This window comes from Salmo trutta, chromosome 28 (genome assembly GCF_901001165.1).
Source record: "Salmo trutta chromosome 28, fSalTru1.1, whole genome shotgun sequence".
Lineage (NCBI taxonomy): Eukaryota > Metazoa > Chordata > Actinopteri > Salmoniformes > Salmonidae > Salmo > Salmo trutta.
The window spans coordinates 4,796,535-4,813,582 of record NC_042984.1 but is presented as its reverse complement, the minus strand read 5'-3'; the positions used below and the strand labels follow the sequence as shown (position 1 = coordinate 4,813,582).

The 17,048-nt window shown below is 42.3% G+C and overlaps 1 protein-coding gene across 3 annotated transcripts in view; it reads right to left on the bottom strand.

Moving 5' to 3' along the window:
- Positions 1–5,478: 5,478 nt before the first annotated feature.
- The window catches only part of LOC115165291 (CDK5 and ABL1 enzyme substrate 2), a 65,693-nt gene continuing 54,123 nt past the window's right edge, over positions 5,479–17,048 (bottom strand). Inside the window, exons 7-10 of one of the 3 annotated variants that reach the window (XR_003870121.1) lie at positions 13,120–13,226; positions 12,723–12,927; positions 6,593–10,692; positions 5,479–6,534 (exon numbers count right to left, since the gene is read on the bottom strand). Coding sequence is in view for 1 of the 3 variants with exons in the window: in XM_029718336.1 (XP_029574196.1) it covers positions 10,552–10,692; positions 12,723–12,927; positions 13,120–13,226 (453 nt within the window). In the remaining 2 variants the exon portion in view is untranslated. Of the gene's footprint in view, positions 10,693–12,722; positions 12,928–13,119; positions 13,227–17,048 lie in introns of all 3 variants that reach the window. The other 2 variants (XR_003870122.1, XM_029718336.1) reach the window with 2 other exon arrangements.

Here is a 17,048-nt window from a genome sequence, read left to right as displayed (position 1 = left end):
TTTCTCTGCTACCGAAAGGCAAGCGGTACCGGAACACCAAGTCTAGGACCAAAAGGCTCCTCCACAGCTTCTATCCCCAAGCCATTAGACTGCTGAACAATTCATAAAAATTGCCACCGGACAATTTACATTGACCCCCCCTTGTACACTGCTGCTACTCGCTGTTTGTTTGTTACCTATGCAGTCACTTTGCCCCTACCTACATGTACAGATTACCTCAACTAGCCTGTACCCCTGCACACTGACTCGGTACCGGTACCCCCTGTATATAGCCTTGTTATTGTTATTCTTATTGTGTTACTTTTTATTATTACTTTTTATTTTAGTCTACTTGGTAAATATTTTCTTCTTCTTGAACTGCACTGTTGGTTAAGGGCTTTGTATGTAAACATTTAACGGTAAAGTCTACACTCGTTGTATTCGGTGCATGTGGCAATTTTTTGTTGTTGATTTGATTTGGCTGGAGTGTTGTAAAGCTCACCGCCATTGGACTCTGGAGCACTGGAAATGCGTTCTCTGGAGTGATGAATCACACTTCACCATCTGGAAGTCCCACCGACAAGTCCGGGTTTGGCGGATGCCAGGACAACGCTACCTGCCCCAATGCATAGTGCCAACTGTAAAGTTTGGTGGAGGAGGAATAATGGTCTGGGAATGTTTTTCATGGTTCACGCTAGGTCCCTTAGTTCCAGTAAAGGGAAAGCTTAACGCTACAGTATACAATGACGTTGTAGATGTCGAGATCGGTGTGGAAGAGCTTGACTGGCCTGTACAGAACCCTGAACCCCATATAACACCTTTGGGATGAATTGGAACGCCGAATGCGAGCCAGGCCTAATCGCCCAACATCAGTGCCCGACCTCACTAATGCTCTTGTGGCTGAATGGAAGCAAGTCCCCACAGCAATGTTCCACCATCTAGTGGAAAACCTTCCCAGAAGAGTGGAGACTGTTATAGCAGCAAAGGAGGGGACCAACTCCATATTAATGCACATGATTTTGAAATGAGATGTTCGACTAGAAGGTGTCCACATGCTTTTGATCATGTAGTGTATGTCGGCTTAATTACCTTTAAATGATTAAATTATGCCAACAAAGCGCGGTCAGATTGAATCCTGGCTATAATCCTGGTCTTGTGGTAGACGTTTTAGTTTTTTCCCTAGCACTAACACACCCGATTCCACTAATCAAATAAACATTTATTTGTCACGTGCACAGGATACAGCGGGTCTAAACAGTATAGTGAAATGCTTACTTGCAGCTCTTCCGTAGTGGAATCAGGTTATGTAATGCTAGGTCAAAAAATGGAATAAAGCACCCCTTTTGGTCTCCATAGCCTCGTCGCGAACCAAGGGAAGCGTGACAACGACGTGATTTTGGAGGTATGGCAACATGAGACTAAGGTCCCCAGGATCGGGATGAAGGTTATCTGTTCACAGTGTAAATCTCAAGATAACTCTCTCAACTGTCTTCTATGTAAATCTCAAGATAACTCGCTCAACTGTCTTCTATGTAAATCTCAAGATAACTCTCTCAACTGACTTCTATGTAAATCTCAAGATAACTCGCTCAACTGACTTCTATGTAAATCTCAAGATAACTCGCTCAACTGTCTTCTATGTAAATCTCAAGATAACTCGCTCAACTAACTTCTATGTAAATCTCAAGATAACTCGCTCAACTGTCTTCTCTGTAAATCTCAAGATAACTCGCTCAACTGACTTCTATGTAAATCTCAAGATAACTCACTCTATCAAATGTATTTATAAAGCCCTTCTTACATCAGCTGATGTCACAAAGTGCTATATAGAAACCCAGCCTAAAACCCCAAACAGCAAGCAATGCAGGTGTAGAAGCATGGTGGCTAGGAAAAACTCCATAGAAAAGTCAGATCCTAGGAAGAAACTTAGAGAGGAACCAGGCTATGAGGGGTGGTCAGTCCTCTTCTGGCTGTGCTGGGTGGAGATTCTAACAGAACATGGCCAAGATTTTTACAGCTTGCTACCTGTAAAAAAGACACCTGTCCACAGAAGCAATCAATCAATCAGATTCCAAACTCTCCACCATGGCCAAGACCAAAGAGCTCTCCAAGGATGTCAGGGACAAGATTGTAGACCTACACAAGGATGGAATGGGCTACAAGACCATCGCCAAGCAGCTTGGTGAGAAGGTGACAACAGTTGGTGCGATTATTCGCAAATGGAAGAAACACAAAATAACTGTAAAAAACTCCCTTTAAGAGTGTTTTCCTCATCTCAGCTCATTACCTGTATAAAAGACACCTGGGAGCCAGAAATCTTTCTGATTGAGAGGGGGTCAAATACTTATTTCCCTCATTAAAATGCAAATCAATACATAACATTTCTGACATGAATTTTTCTGGATATTTTTGTTGTTATTCTGTCTCTCACTGTTCAAATAAACCTACCATTAAAATTATAGACTGATCCTTTCTTTGTCAGTGGGCAAACGTACAAAATCTGCAGGGGATCAAATACTTTTTCCCCCCACTGTAGGTAGGAGAAAGCCCATGTAATGCTTCGTAGGTTAGCAGTAAAACCTTGAAATCAGCCTTTGCCTTAACAGGAAGCCAGTGTAGAGAGGCTAGCACTGGAGTAATATGATCAAATTTTTTGGTTCTAGTCAGGATTCTAGCAGCCGTATTTAGCACTAACTGAAGTTTATTTAGTGCTTTATCCGGGTAGCCGGAAAGTAGAGCATTGCAGTAGTCTAACCTAGAAGTAACAAAAGCATGGATTAATTTTTCAGCATAATTTTTGGACAGAAAGTTTCAGATTTTTGCAATGTTACGTAGACGGAAAAAAGCTGTCCTTGAAAAAGTCTTGATATGTTCGTCAAAAGAGAGATCAGGGTCCAGAGTAACGCCGAGGTTCTTCACAGTTTTATTTGCGACGACTGTACAACCATCAAGATTAATTGTCAGATTCAACAGAAGATCTATTTGTTTCTTGGGACCTAGAACTAGCATCTCTGTTTTGTCTGAGTTTAAAAGTAGAACATTTGCCGCCATCCACTTCCTTATGTCTGAAACACAGGCTTCAGAGGACAAACCATCCACAGAGACAAACTGATATCTTTCTGACAGATAAGATCTAAACCAGGCCAGAACTTGTCCGTGTAGACCAATTTGGCTTTCCAATCTCTCCAAAAGAATGTGGTGATGGTATCAAAATCAACACTAAGGTCTAGGAGCACGAGGACAGATGCAGAGCCTTGGTCTGACGCAGTCTCAGTGCTATAATGGGGTCTAAAACCAGACTGAAGCGTTTTGTGTACATTGTTTGTTTTCAGGAAGGCAGTGAGTTGCTGTGCAACTCAGACAAAACAGAGATGCAAGTTCTAGGTCCCAAGAAACAACGCGATTTTCTGTTGAATCTGACAATTAATCTTGATGGTTGTACAGTCGTCTCAAATAAAACTGTGAAGGACCTCGGCATTACTCTGGACCCTGATCTCTCTTTTGATGAACATATCAAGACTGTTTCAAGGACAGCTTTTTTCCATCTACGTATGTAACGGTCGTCGTACGTAATGGACCAAGGTGCAGCGGGTCGAGTGCTCATCTTAACTTTATTTGAACACAAACGAAACAAAACAAGAAAACGATCGAACTAACAGTATTGCAGGCTACACAAACAGCTATGCAACAACAACTTCCCACAAACCACAGGTGAAAAAAGGGCTACCTGAGTATGACTCCCAATCAGAAACAACGATGTACAGCTGTTCCTGATTGAGAGCCATACCAGGCCAACAAAGAAATACACAACATAGAAAACCATAGAAATACAAAACAAGAACATTACCCAAAAACCCCGGGAACACATAAATCAAACACCCCTCTTACATAAATACATATCCCAATAAATCCCGGACCATATAAATCAAATACCCCCTGCCACGTCCTGACCAAACTACAATAACCAATAACCCCTTTACTGGTCAGAACGTGACAACGTAACATTGCAAAAATCAGAAACTTTCTGTCTAAAAATGATGCAGAAAAATGTATCCATGGTTTTGTCTCTTCTAGGTTGCTGCACAACTCAACTGACTTCTATGTAAATCTCAAGATAACTCGCTCAACTGACTTCTATGTAAATCTCAAGATAACTCACTGACTTCTATGTAAGTCTCAAGATAACTCACTCAACTGACTTCTATGTAAATCTCAAGATAACTCACTGACTTCTATGTAAGTCTCAAGATAACTCACTCAACTGACTTCTATGTAAATCTCAAGATAACTCTGACTTCTATGTAAATGTCAAGGTGGAGAGGTGGAGAGTTTTAAGTTCCTCGGTGTACACATCCCGGAAAAACTGAAATGGTCCACCCACACAGACAGCGTGGTGAAGAAGGCGCAGCAGCGACTCTTCAACCTCAGGAGGCTGATACAGCCCGGCTTGTCACCAAAAACACTCACAAACTTTTACAGATGCACAATCGAGAGCATCCTGTCGGGCTGTATCACCGCCTGGTACGGCAGCTGCTCCGCCCATAACCGTAAGGCTCTCCAGAGGGTAGTGAGGTCTGCACAACGCATCACCGGGGACAAACTACCTGCCCTCCAGGACACCTACACCACCCGATGTCACAGGAAGGCCAAAAAGATCATCAAGGACAGCAACCACCCGAGCCACTGCCTGTTCACCCCACTATCATCCAGAAGGCGAGGTCAGTACAGGTGCATCAAAGCTGGAACCGAGAGATTGAAAAACAGCTTCTATCTCAAGGCCAGTAGACTGTTAAACAGCCATCACTAACATTGAGTGGCTGCTGCCAACATACTGACTCAACTCAAGCTACTTTAATAATGGGAAAATTGATGTAATCAATCTATCACTTGCCACTTTATATTATTTACATTAGATAATGTTTACATAACCTACATTATTCATCTCATATGTATATACTGTACGCCATACCATCTACTGCATCTTGCCATCTTGATGTAATTAGATGTATCACTAGCCACTTTATACAATGCCACTTTATATAATGTTTACATACCCTACATTACTCATCTCATATGTATATACTGTACTCTATACCATCTACTGCATCTTGCCATCCTGATGTAATGTATTACCAGCCACCTTAAACAATGCCACTTTATATAATGTTTTCATACCCTACAATACTCATCTCATATATATATACTGTACTCCATACCATCTATTACATCTTGCCTGCTGTTCGGCCATCACTCATTTATATATTTTTATGTATTCATTCCTTTACACTTGTGTGTATTAGGTAGTTGTTGTGGAATTGTTAGATTACTTGTTAGATATTACTGCATGGTCAGAACTAGAAGCACAAGCATTTCGCTACACTTGCATTAACACCGGCTAACCATGTTTATGTGACAAATAAATTTGATTTGATAACTCAAAGGACTTCTATTAAGTTTATTCCAGCCAATAGCTTCGAAACAGAAAACAACATCAGTCCAGTCAGAAAATATATTAGATTTATTCTCCTGTCAAACTGACAATAATACATTTACATTTTATGCTATAACAAACAATTCACAAACAACAAAAGGGGACAACATTTAGGGGATATTATTATAAAAACTGTCCTGCACTTTGTTCCAAAGAATGTCACCTGGCATTAGTCACAGACACGCCCCCCTTCGCTTAATGTGACACGCCCTCCTTCGCTTAATGTGACACGCCCTCCTTCCCTTAATGTGACACGCCCTCCTTCCCTTAATGTGACACGCCCTCCTTCGCTTAATGTGACACGCCCTCCTTCCCTTAATGTGACACGCCCTCCTTCGCTTAATGTGACACGCCCTCCTTCCCTTAATGTGACACGCCCTCCTTCCCTTAATGTGACACGCCCTCCTTCCCTTAATGTGACACGCCCTCCTTCCCCTTAACGTGACACGCCCTCCTTCCCCTTAACGTGACACGCCCTCCTTCCCCTTAACGTGACACGCCCTCCTTCCCCTTAATGTGACACGCCCTCCTTCCCTTAATGTGACACGCCCTCCTTCCCCTTAATGTGACACGCCCTCCTTCCCCTTAATGTGACACGCCCTCCTTCCCCTTAATGTGACACGCCCTCCTTCCCCTTAATGTGACACGCCCTCCTTCCCTTAATGTGACACGCCCTCCTTCCCTTAATGTGACACGCCCTCCTTCCCTTAATGTGACACGCCCTCCTTCCCTTAATGTGACACGCCCTCCTTCCCTTAATGTGACAAGGAGTAAGTGGTATGATATCAGTAACACAGTTGGTGCACTACACAGAGCAGGGTTAGTTCCATGTAGGGTTGTAATATTCCGCGAACTTTCCCAGAATTCCCTGTTTTCACAGAATAATAAAACCAAAAAAAATCAGTTAGTAAACTTCGTGGTATCCAATGGTGTAGTTACGACCTTGTCTCATTGCGGCAACTGCAACGGGTATATATAAACAGGAAGTAGTTATTTAGGATAAAAAATATCATTTGCAGATCAGTCAGTCTGAAATTGATCGTGAACATGTCCTTAGTGTGAACCTGTATTCAGTCTCTGGGGAATTGGAAGCACTGTGTACGGTTGCCAGAGATTCAGAACCTGTATTCAGTCTCTGGGGAATTGGAAGCACTGTGTCCGGTTGCCAGAGATTCAGAACCTGTATTCAGTCTCTGGGGAATTGGAAGCATTGTGTCCGGTTGCCAGAGATTCAGAACCTGTATTCAGTCTCTGGGGAATTGGAAGCATTGTGTCCGGTTGCCAGAGATTCAGAGTTTTGGTCAAAGTAAAGTCAGTGTCTCAATGCATAAAAAAAATACCAACAATGCTTTTCTACAACAATGCCGTGTTTAAAAAAAGCCCACTTTTGAAGAGAAAGTTCAGATTGAAGGAACATACAGTATTTTCTGACAGAATTTGTGATTGTTCTCCCTGCATAAATAAAAGGTGAAATAAACAACAACAAAAAATAAAAAAATAAATCACACAGAGTAAATCAGTCTTTATCTGTATAGAGATATTGTATGCGTCTCAAATGGCACCCTATTCCCTATATAGTGCACTACTTTTGACCAGGGCCCATTGGGCTCTGGTCGAAAGTAGTCAAATATGTAGGGAATATGATGCCATTTGTGACGCAGCTCTTGTCATATTGCTCAGGCACTTTATTCGTTGTGTTTGTGTTCTGACAGACAGCTATTTAAAACACAACATGTCGAAAGATCAAAATTATGAACATTGTCCATTTCCTCAAATCATCATTCATTGGATATCTCCTATGTACTGTTACTGCAATGTTGCCCACTAGATGGCGCCGCTAACAGCGTTCACTCCACTGACGTTCACAGTGTTAACACATAGTAGTAACAACACAGACACACACACACTATACCATCCTGGATATAACTATACTCTATTCTACTGTTAAAATGAACCATACTGTCTGACAACACATTGCAAATGTATGATTCTGTTCACAGTATCTCTTTGGGGAATATGGCAAAAAAAAAAAAAAAAAATCCCTTTTTGAAAAACGTAACTTAACCAAGGCCTAACTTCTGACTGACTTGAAAAACGTAACTTAACCAAGGCCTAACTTCTGACTGACTTGAAAAACGTAACTTAACCAAGGCCTAACTTCTGACTGACTTGAAAAACGTATCTTAACCAAGGCCTAACTTCTGACTGACTTGAAAAATGTAACTTAACCAAGGCCTAACTTCTGACTGACTTGAAAAACGTAACTTAACCAAGGCCTAACTTCTGACTGACTTGAAAAACGTAACTTAACCAAGGCCTAACTTCTGACTGACTTGAAAAATGTAACTTAACCAAGGCCTAACTTCTGACTGACCTGAAAAACGTATCTTAACCAAGGCCTAACTTCTGACTGACTTGAAAAACGTATCTTAACCAAGGCCTAACTTCTGACTGACTTGAAAAAGAAAAAAACAGAATCTAAACTGTTTATAATAGCGCTATAAGCACAATAACACAACATTATAACAGTGTGACTGAGCAAAGTTGTCACTCTCTCAAAGAAAATGTGAACTTAAAAAGACACTAAATTAAAAACTATAACTGACACTGAATGAAATGAAAAAACACATTGAACTGAAAGAAAAAGGAAATAGCAAAACGATAAATACAGGATCAAACATATTACCTCAATGGCCTTCATAGTGTACTGAAGAAGAAAATAAGAACGATAAATAAATGGTTGTACAGAATGTAAAAGTCTAAAACAGTTGAATGTAAAATGAAGATAAATCAAATGTAAAAAAAAGGAACATTCTAACAACATCTTTGATCCCAAATGACACCCTATCGGCCTATATAGTGCTTTATTTCTGGTTAGAAGTAGTGCACTACATAGGGAAAAGTGTGCCATTTAGGATGCCAACCAAAGGGGGATATATGCGGTGGCATAGGTTCAGACACATAAACATTAAACATGCTTCGGAGGAGGAAGTGGAACACAACACAAAACGCACCATAGAATGTGCTTAGATCATTGTAGTTAATGTCACCTCTAACATAGAGTTGAATAATACACTGCATCTCTGTATATATATATATATATATATATATATATATATATACGCTGTAGTAACTCAGTAACAAGGTTAGGAAGATCAGGCTCTTTTCATAGCAACAATCACCACCATCAATTTAATACACAAAGAGTACTATAGGGAATAGGGCTCTATTTGGGATGACACCTTTACTACGGGATGCTTGGTTAGGGAATAGGGCTCTATTTGGGATGACACCTTTAAAAACGGGATGCTTGGTTAGGGAATAGGGCTCTATTTGGGATGACACCTTTACTAAGGGATGCTTGGTTAGGGAATAGGGCTCTATTTGGGATGACACCTTTACTACGGGATGCTTGGTTAGGGAATAGGGCTCTATTTGGGATGACACCTTTACTAAGGGATGCTTGGTTAGGGAATAGGGCTCTATTTGGGATGACACCTTTACTAAGGGATGCTTGGTTAGGGAATAGGGCTCTATTTGGGATGACACCTTTACTAAAGGATGCTTGGTTAGGGAATAGGGCTCTATTTGGGATGACACCTTTACTACGGGATGCTTGGTTAGGGAATAGGGCTCTATTTGGGATGCCACCTTTACTAAAGGATGCTTGGTTAGGGAATAGGGCTCTATTTGGGATGACACCTTTACTACGGGATGCTTGGTTAGGGAATAGGGCTCTATTTGGGATGACACCTTTACTAAAGGATGCTTGGTTAGGGAATAGGGTTCTATTTGGGATGACACCTTTACTAAAGGATGCTTGGTTAGGGAATAGGGCTCTATTTGGGATGACACCTTTACTAAGGGATGCTTGGTTAGGGAATAGGGCTCTATTTGGGATGACACCTTTACTACGGGATGCTTGGTTAGGGAATAGGGTTCCATTTGGGATGACACCTTTACTAAAGGATGCTTGGTTAGGGAATAGGGCTCTATTTGGGATGCCACCTTTACTAAGGGATGCTTGGTTAGGGAATAGGGCTCTATTTGGGATGACACCTTTACTAAAGGATGCTTGGTTATAATGCTGGAAGAAAACTTCTGTGAGTTACACTACAAAGAGGTGCAAAATAATGAACTGGTTTGGTTATAATATAAACATCGCTTATTTTTCAAAGAAATAGATCCAATATAATAAATAAACATTTAAAACAAAAAGGTAGGTTAAATAAATGAAACTGCTTTTTGGTTAAATCTGACGTTTCTTGTATTTGTTTTCCCTTTAACACGCTGGCAGGAAGGTGATGGAGAAGCCCGATTCCCACTAGAAGACCAAACCGAGCCAAACTGGCCTGGTTACACGTCCACCATAGCTGCTGGAACGGACAATGTGAAGAGAAAAGAAAACCTGAACGGTACAGTTTAGGTCAGCCCCTATAGTGTGTTGGAAGCATAACTGGTATTCTTGCAGTGTGACACCTCACGTCCGATACCAAATGCTACTGCTGAACTTTAGCACCCCCTTGTGGAAGCATGGCCACGTTCAGGTTTAGAATGTGTAGTAATTATATACTGTATGTTGATAATAATACCAGCAATTGTAGGAAGACTGATCGGTGTAATTTATACTTCTTCAAGGTGAGCGTAAAATACCAGTGTCGTTACTGAGGTGAGTAAGCCTCTGAGTTTATGGTGCTTAGCACAGGAGGTTGGTGGCACCTTAATTGGGGAGGACGGGCTCGTGGTAATGGCTGGAGTGGAATGGTATCAAACGCATGGTTTCCAGGTGTGGGGGCAGAGTATTCCCTAACTAGTCTCCAGACCCTAGTAGGTGTAGCTCCTCCCCTCACTCCACCCCCATGTCCAGTCTCCAGACCCTAGTAGGTGTAGCTCCTCCCCTCTCTCCACCCCCATGTCCAGTCTCCAGACCCTTGTAGGTGTAGCTCCTCCCCCATGTCCAGTCTCCAGACCCTAGTAGGTGTAGCTCCTCCCCTCACTCCACCCCCAACGTCCAGTCTCCAGACCCTAGTAGGCGTAGCTCCTCCCCTCACTTCCATGTAGGAACAGCAGTGGGTGTGGTCCTAGTTCTGTTGCACCAGTCGTCGGTAGTGTGGCATGATGGCTCTCTCAGGCAGGTACAGAGCCATCTCCAGGGCGACAAGGATCGTGAACTCAAACGGGATCAACTCTCGCCGACTGATACGGAAACGCTCCTCCAGTTTCTGCAGAGGAAGAGAAGAGGGACGAGGAGGAAGTGACCTGTTAGGAAAGCCGTGTTGCTGTACTGTGGCCCGTACAGATCCTCCACAGGGTTTCCATACACTAAGGTGGATGGTGGATTTTAATCCACAAAGACCTGACCTTTAGCAATCTAATATGAGTAAATATAATTAATATACACTATATATACACAAAAGTATTTGGACACCCCTTCAAATTAGTGGATTTGGCTAATTCAGCCACAGCTGTGACTGACAGGCGTATAAAATCGAGCACACAGCCATGCAATCTCAATTGACAGACATTGGCAGTAGAATGGCTTTACTGAAGAGCTCAGTGACTTTCAACGTGGCACCGTCATAGGACGCCACCTTTCTACTTACAGCTGTCCCGGTCAACTGTAAGTGCTGTTATTGTGAAGTGGAAATGTCTAGGAGCAACAACGGCTCAGCCGCAAAGTGGTAGGCCACACAATCTCACAGAAAGGGACCGCAGAGTTCTGAAGCGCGTAGCACGTAAAAATCATCTGTCTTCGGTTGCAACACTCACTACTGAGTCCCAAAATGCCTCTGGAAGCAACATCAGCACAAGAACTGTTTGTCGGGAGCTTTATGAAATGGGTTTCCATGGCCGAGCAGCCGCACACAAGCCTAAGATCACCATGTTCAATGCCAAGCGTCGGCTGGAGTGGTGTAAAGCTCGCTTCACCATCTGAAAGTCCCTGCCCCAACGCTACCTGCCCTGAACGCTACTTGCCCCAACGCAGAGTGCCAACTGTAAAGTTTGGTGGAGGGGAAATAATGGTCTGTGGCTGTTTTTCATGGTTCGGGCCCCTTAGTTCCAGTGATGGGAAATCTTTACAATGACATTCTAGATGATTCTGTGCAACAGTTTGGGGAATGCCCTTTCCTGTTTCAACATGACAATGCCCCCCTGCACAAAGCGAGGTCTATACAGAAATGTTTTGTCGAGATCACTATTGTAAAGTGGTTTTTCCACTGGATATCTTAAGGTGAATGCACCAATTTGTAAGTCGCTCTGGATAAGAGCGTCTGCTAAATGACTTAAATGTAAATGTAAATCAGTGTGGAAGAACTTGATTGGCCTGCAGAGCCCTGACCTCAACCCACCGAACACCTTTGGGATGAATTGGAACGCTGGCCTAATCGCCCAACATCAGTGTCCGACCTCTCTAATGCTCTTGTGGCTGAATGGAAGCAAGTCCCTGCCGCAATATTCCAACATCTAGTGGAAAGCCTTCCCAGAAGAGTGGAGGCTGTTATAGCAGCAATGTTCCAACATCTAGTGGAAAGCCTTCCCAGAAGAGTGGAGGCTGTTATAGCAGCAAAGGAGGGACCAACTCCATATTAAATGACCATGATTTTGGAATGAGATGTTTGACGAGCAAGTGTCCACATACTCTTGGTCATGTAGTGTATGTGAGGACTGAAAGTTGACCCAGTTAAACATCTAATGTCATCTTGTCTCCAATAACGGCTGATCTGTTAAAACAAGAATATGATGCCAAGACACAGTGGAGTGTCTCCTGCGCTCTGCTGCCTCTTCCTGCTCTCAGGTTGAGACCAGGTGTTAAAATAGATCTAGGAAACCAGCCCAGACCTTTTTGTTTTCAAAGAGCATGACTTCATAAAGATTCACATACACGTGCAGAATGTGAAAGATGCATACATAAAGCCTTCATGTAGCATACATAAAGCCTTCATGTAGCATACATAAAGCCTTCATGTAGCATACATAAAGCCTTCATGTAGCATACATAAAGCCTTCATGTAGCATACATAAAGGCTTTATATAGCATACATAAAGCCTTCATATAGCATACATAAAGGCTTCATATAGCATACATAAAGCCTTCATATAGCATACATAAAGCCTTCATATAGCATACATAAAGCCTTCATATAGCATACATAAAGGCTTTATATAGCATACATAAAGGCTATATATAGCATACATAGATGGTTCACAAAGCATTTGGAGGTTTATGTAATTCTGAAAGGATAATAGGTACATCTATGAGCTGTGTGACGTCTTGCTTCTTGAGGTCGCTGCTGATCTTAGCGGCGAGCAGCACGCAGGCTCCAGAGACCAACTTCCTGTTGTGTTTGTTGAGTCGCCCCTGGAGGACCAGCTTCTCAAAGTAAACAAACGCCATCGCCACGGTGACCGCCTGCAGGCCGCAGTCGTCACCCACCGTACGCATCTCTCTCTTTAGACTGGAGGAGAGAGAGGGGGGAAGGGCATGTGTTAGGATTAGAGTAAGACAAAGCATACTGAACATCTATGGACATGACCACACACACACACACACACACACACACACACACACACACACACACACACACACACACACACACACACACACACACACACACACACACACACACACACACACACCAGTAGTATACCTCCTGATCTTGCTGAGAGTCAGCTTGACTTGAGGAAACTTCTCTTTAAACGTCTCGTTCATGTCCTTCTTCAGATCAGACGGCTTCACGTACTCTATCACTGTCGTCTAGAGTGAGGGAGAGAGAGGGGGAGATAGGGAGGGAGAGGTGGACAGGGAGGGAGGGAGAAAGGGAGAGGTGGACAGGGAGGGAGAAAGGGAGAGCGAGAGAGAGAGGGAGAGAAGGAGACAGAGGGAGAGAGAGAGGGGTAGGGAGAGAGAGAGAGGGAGGGGTAGGGAGGGAAAGGGAGAGAGGGAGAAAGGGAGAGCGAGAGAAGGAGACAGAGGGAGAGAGGGAGAGAGAGAGAGAGAGAGAGGGAGAGAGAGGGAGGGGTAGGGAGAGAGAGAGGGAGAGAGAGAGAGAGAGAGAGAGAGAGAGAGAGGGAGAGAGAGAGAGAGGGAGAGAGAGGGAGGGGTAGGCAGAGAGACAATATTTAACTTCTGTATAGTGTTTTTGGTTGGCACAATGACAAGGAGGTCCATTAATGATATCTTTACATGACTCCTGTACTGTACACTGTGTTTACTAGTAAAATAACCCTGTACATGTTAATAAATATATATTTACAGTATACACAGTGTACCATGGAGTCTGGTTTCACAGCCTGGATACAGACCTTAGCCGTGGTATATTGGCCATATACCTCAAACCCCTGAAGTGACTTACTGCTGTTATAAACTGGTTACCAACGTAATTAAAGCAGTAAAAATACATGGTTTTGTCATACCTGTGGTTTATGGTCTGATATACCACGGCTGTCAGCCAATCAGCATTCAGGGCTGGAACCACCCAGTTTATAATTGAGCCTCTCTGATAGGTTATGACTCTGTACATTGAGCCTCTCTGATAGGTTATGACTCTGTACATTGAGCCTCTCTGATAGGTTATGACTCTGTGCATTGAGACTCTCTGATAGGTTATGACTCTGTGCATTGAGCCTCTCTGATAGGTTATGGCTCTGTACATTGAGCCTCTCTGATAGGTTATGACTCTGTGCATTGAGCCTCTCTGATAGGTTATGACTCTGTACATTGAGACTCTCTGATAGGTTATGACTCTGTGCATTAGCCTCTCTGATAGGTTATGACTCTGTACATTGAGCCTCTCTGATAGGTTATGACTCTGTACATTGAGCCTCTCTGATAGGTTATGACTCTGTGCATTAGCCTCTCTGATAGGTTATGACTCTGTACATTGAGCCTCTCTGATAGGTTATGACTCTGTACATTGAGCCTCTCTGATAGGTTATGACTCTGTGCATTGAGCCTCTCTGATAGGTTATGGCTCTGTACATTGAGCCTCTCTGATAGGTTATGACTCTGTACATTGAGCCTCTCTCCAACAGTGCAGTAATATCTAACTAAATGCTTGTGTTCCCAGGTCCAACAGTAGTATCTAACTAAATGCTTGTGTTCCCAGCTCCAACAGTAGTATCTAACTAAATGCTTGTGTTCCCAGCTCCAACAGTAGTATCTAACTAAATGCTTGTGTTCCCAGCTCCAACAGTAGTATCTAACTAAATGCTTGTGTTCCTAGCTCCAACAGTGCAGTAATATCTAACTAAATGCTTGTGTTTCTAGCTCCAACAGTAATATCTAACTAAATGCTTGTGTTCCTAGCTCCAACAGTGCAGTAATATCTAACTAAATGCTTGTGTTCCCAGCTCCAACAGTGCAGTAATATCTAACTAAATGCTTGTGTTCCCAGCTCCAACAGTACAGTAGTATCTAACTAAATGCTTGTGTTTCTAGCTCCAACAGTAGTATCTAACTAAATGCTTGTGTTCCCAGCTCCAACAGTACAGTAGTATCTAACTAAATGCTTGTGTTCCTAGCTCCAACAGTAGTATCTAACTAAATGCTTGTGTTCCTAGCTCCAACAGTAGTATCTAACTAAATGCTTGTGTTCCTAGCTCCAACAGTAGTATCTAACTAAATGCTTGTGTTCCCAGCACCAACAGTGCAGTAATATCTAACTAAATGTTTGTGTTCATAGCTCCAACAGTGAAGTAGTATCTAACTAAATGCTTGTGTTCCTAGCTCCAACAGTGCAGTAATATCTAACTAAATGCTTGTGTTTCTAGCTCCAACAGTAGTATCTAACTAAATGCTTGTGTTTCTAGCTCCAACAGTGCAGTAATATCTAACTAAATGCTTGTGTTCCCAGCTCCAACAGTAATATCTAACTAAATGCTTGTGTTCCCAGCTCCAACAGTGCAGTAGTATCTAACTAAATGCTTGTGTTCCTAGCTCCAACAGTGCAGTATATCTAACTAAATGCTTGTGTTCCTAGCTCCAACAGTACAGTAGCATCTAACTAAATGCTTGTGTTCCTAGCTCCAACAGTACAGTAGTATCTAACTAAATGCTTGTGTTCCTAGCTCCAACAGTGCAGTAATATCTAACTAAATGCTTGTGTTCCCAGCTCCAACAGTACAGTAATATCTAACTAAATGCTTGTGTTCCCAGCTCCAACAGTGCAGTAATATCTAACTAAATGCTTGTGTTCCTAGCTCCAACAGTAGTATCTAACTAAATGCTTGTGTTTCTAGCTCTGACAGTGCAGTAGTATCTATCTAAATGCTTGTGTTCCCAGCTCCAACAGTACAGTAGTATCTAACTAAATGCTTGTGTTCCCAGCTCCAACAGTAGTATCTAACTAAATGCTTGTGTTCCCAGCTCCAACAGTAGTATCTAACTAAATGCTTGTGTTCCTAGCTCCAACAGTAGTATCTAACTAAATGCTTGTGTTCCCAGCTCCAACAGTGGTATCTAACTAAATGCTTGTGTTTCTAGCTCTGACAGTGCAGTAATATCTAACTAAATGCTTGTGTTCCTAGCTCCAACAGTACAGTAGTATCTAACTAAATGCTTGTGTTCCTAGCTCCAACAGTACAGTACTTATCTAACTAAATGCTTGTGTTCCTAGCTCCAACAGTAATATCTAACTAAATGCTTGTGTTCCCAGCTCCAACAGTAGTATCTAACTAAATGCTTGTGTTCCTAGCTCCAACAGTAGTATCTAACTAAATGCTTGTGTTCCCAGCTCCAACAGTAGTATCTAACTAAATGCTTGTGTTCCTAGCTCCAACAGTAGTATCTAACTAAATGCTTGTGTTCCCAGCTCCAACAGTGGTATCTAACTAAATGCTTGTGTTTCTAGCTCTGACAGTGCAGTAATATCTAACTAAATGCTTGTGTTCCTAGCTCCAACAGTACAGTAGTATCTAACTAAATGCTTGTGTTCCTAGCTCCAACAGTACAGTACTTATCTAACTAAATGCTTGTGTTCCTAGCTCCAACAGTAATATCTAACTAAATGCTTGTGTTCCTAGCTCCAACAGTACAGTAATATCTAACTAAATGCTTGTGTTCCTAGCTCCAACAGTGCAGTAATATCTAACTAAATGCTTGTGTTCCCAGCTCCAACAGTAATATCTAACTAAATGCTTGTGTTCCCAGCTCCAACAGTGCAGTAGTATCTAACTAAATGCTTGTGTTCCTAGCTCCAACAGTGCAGTATATCTAACTAAATGCTTGTGTTCCTAGCTCCAACAGTACAGTAGCATCTAACTAAATGCTTGTGTTCCTAGCTCCAACAGTACAGTAGTATCTAACTAAATGCTTGTGTTCCTAGCTCCAACAGTGCAGTAATATCTAACTAAATGCTTGTGTTCCCAGCTCCAACAGTACAGTAATATCTAACTAAATGCTTGTGTTCCCAGCTCCAACAGTGCAGTAATATCTAACTAAATGCTTGTGTTCCTAGCTCCAACAGTAGTATCTAACTAAATGCTTGTGTTTCTAGCTCTGACAGTGCAGTAGTATCTATCTAAATGCTTGTGTTCCCAGCTCCAACAGTACAGTAGTATCTAACTAAATGCTTGTGTT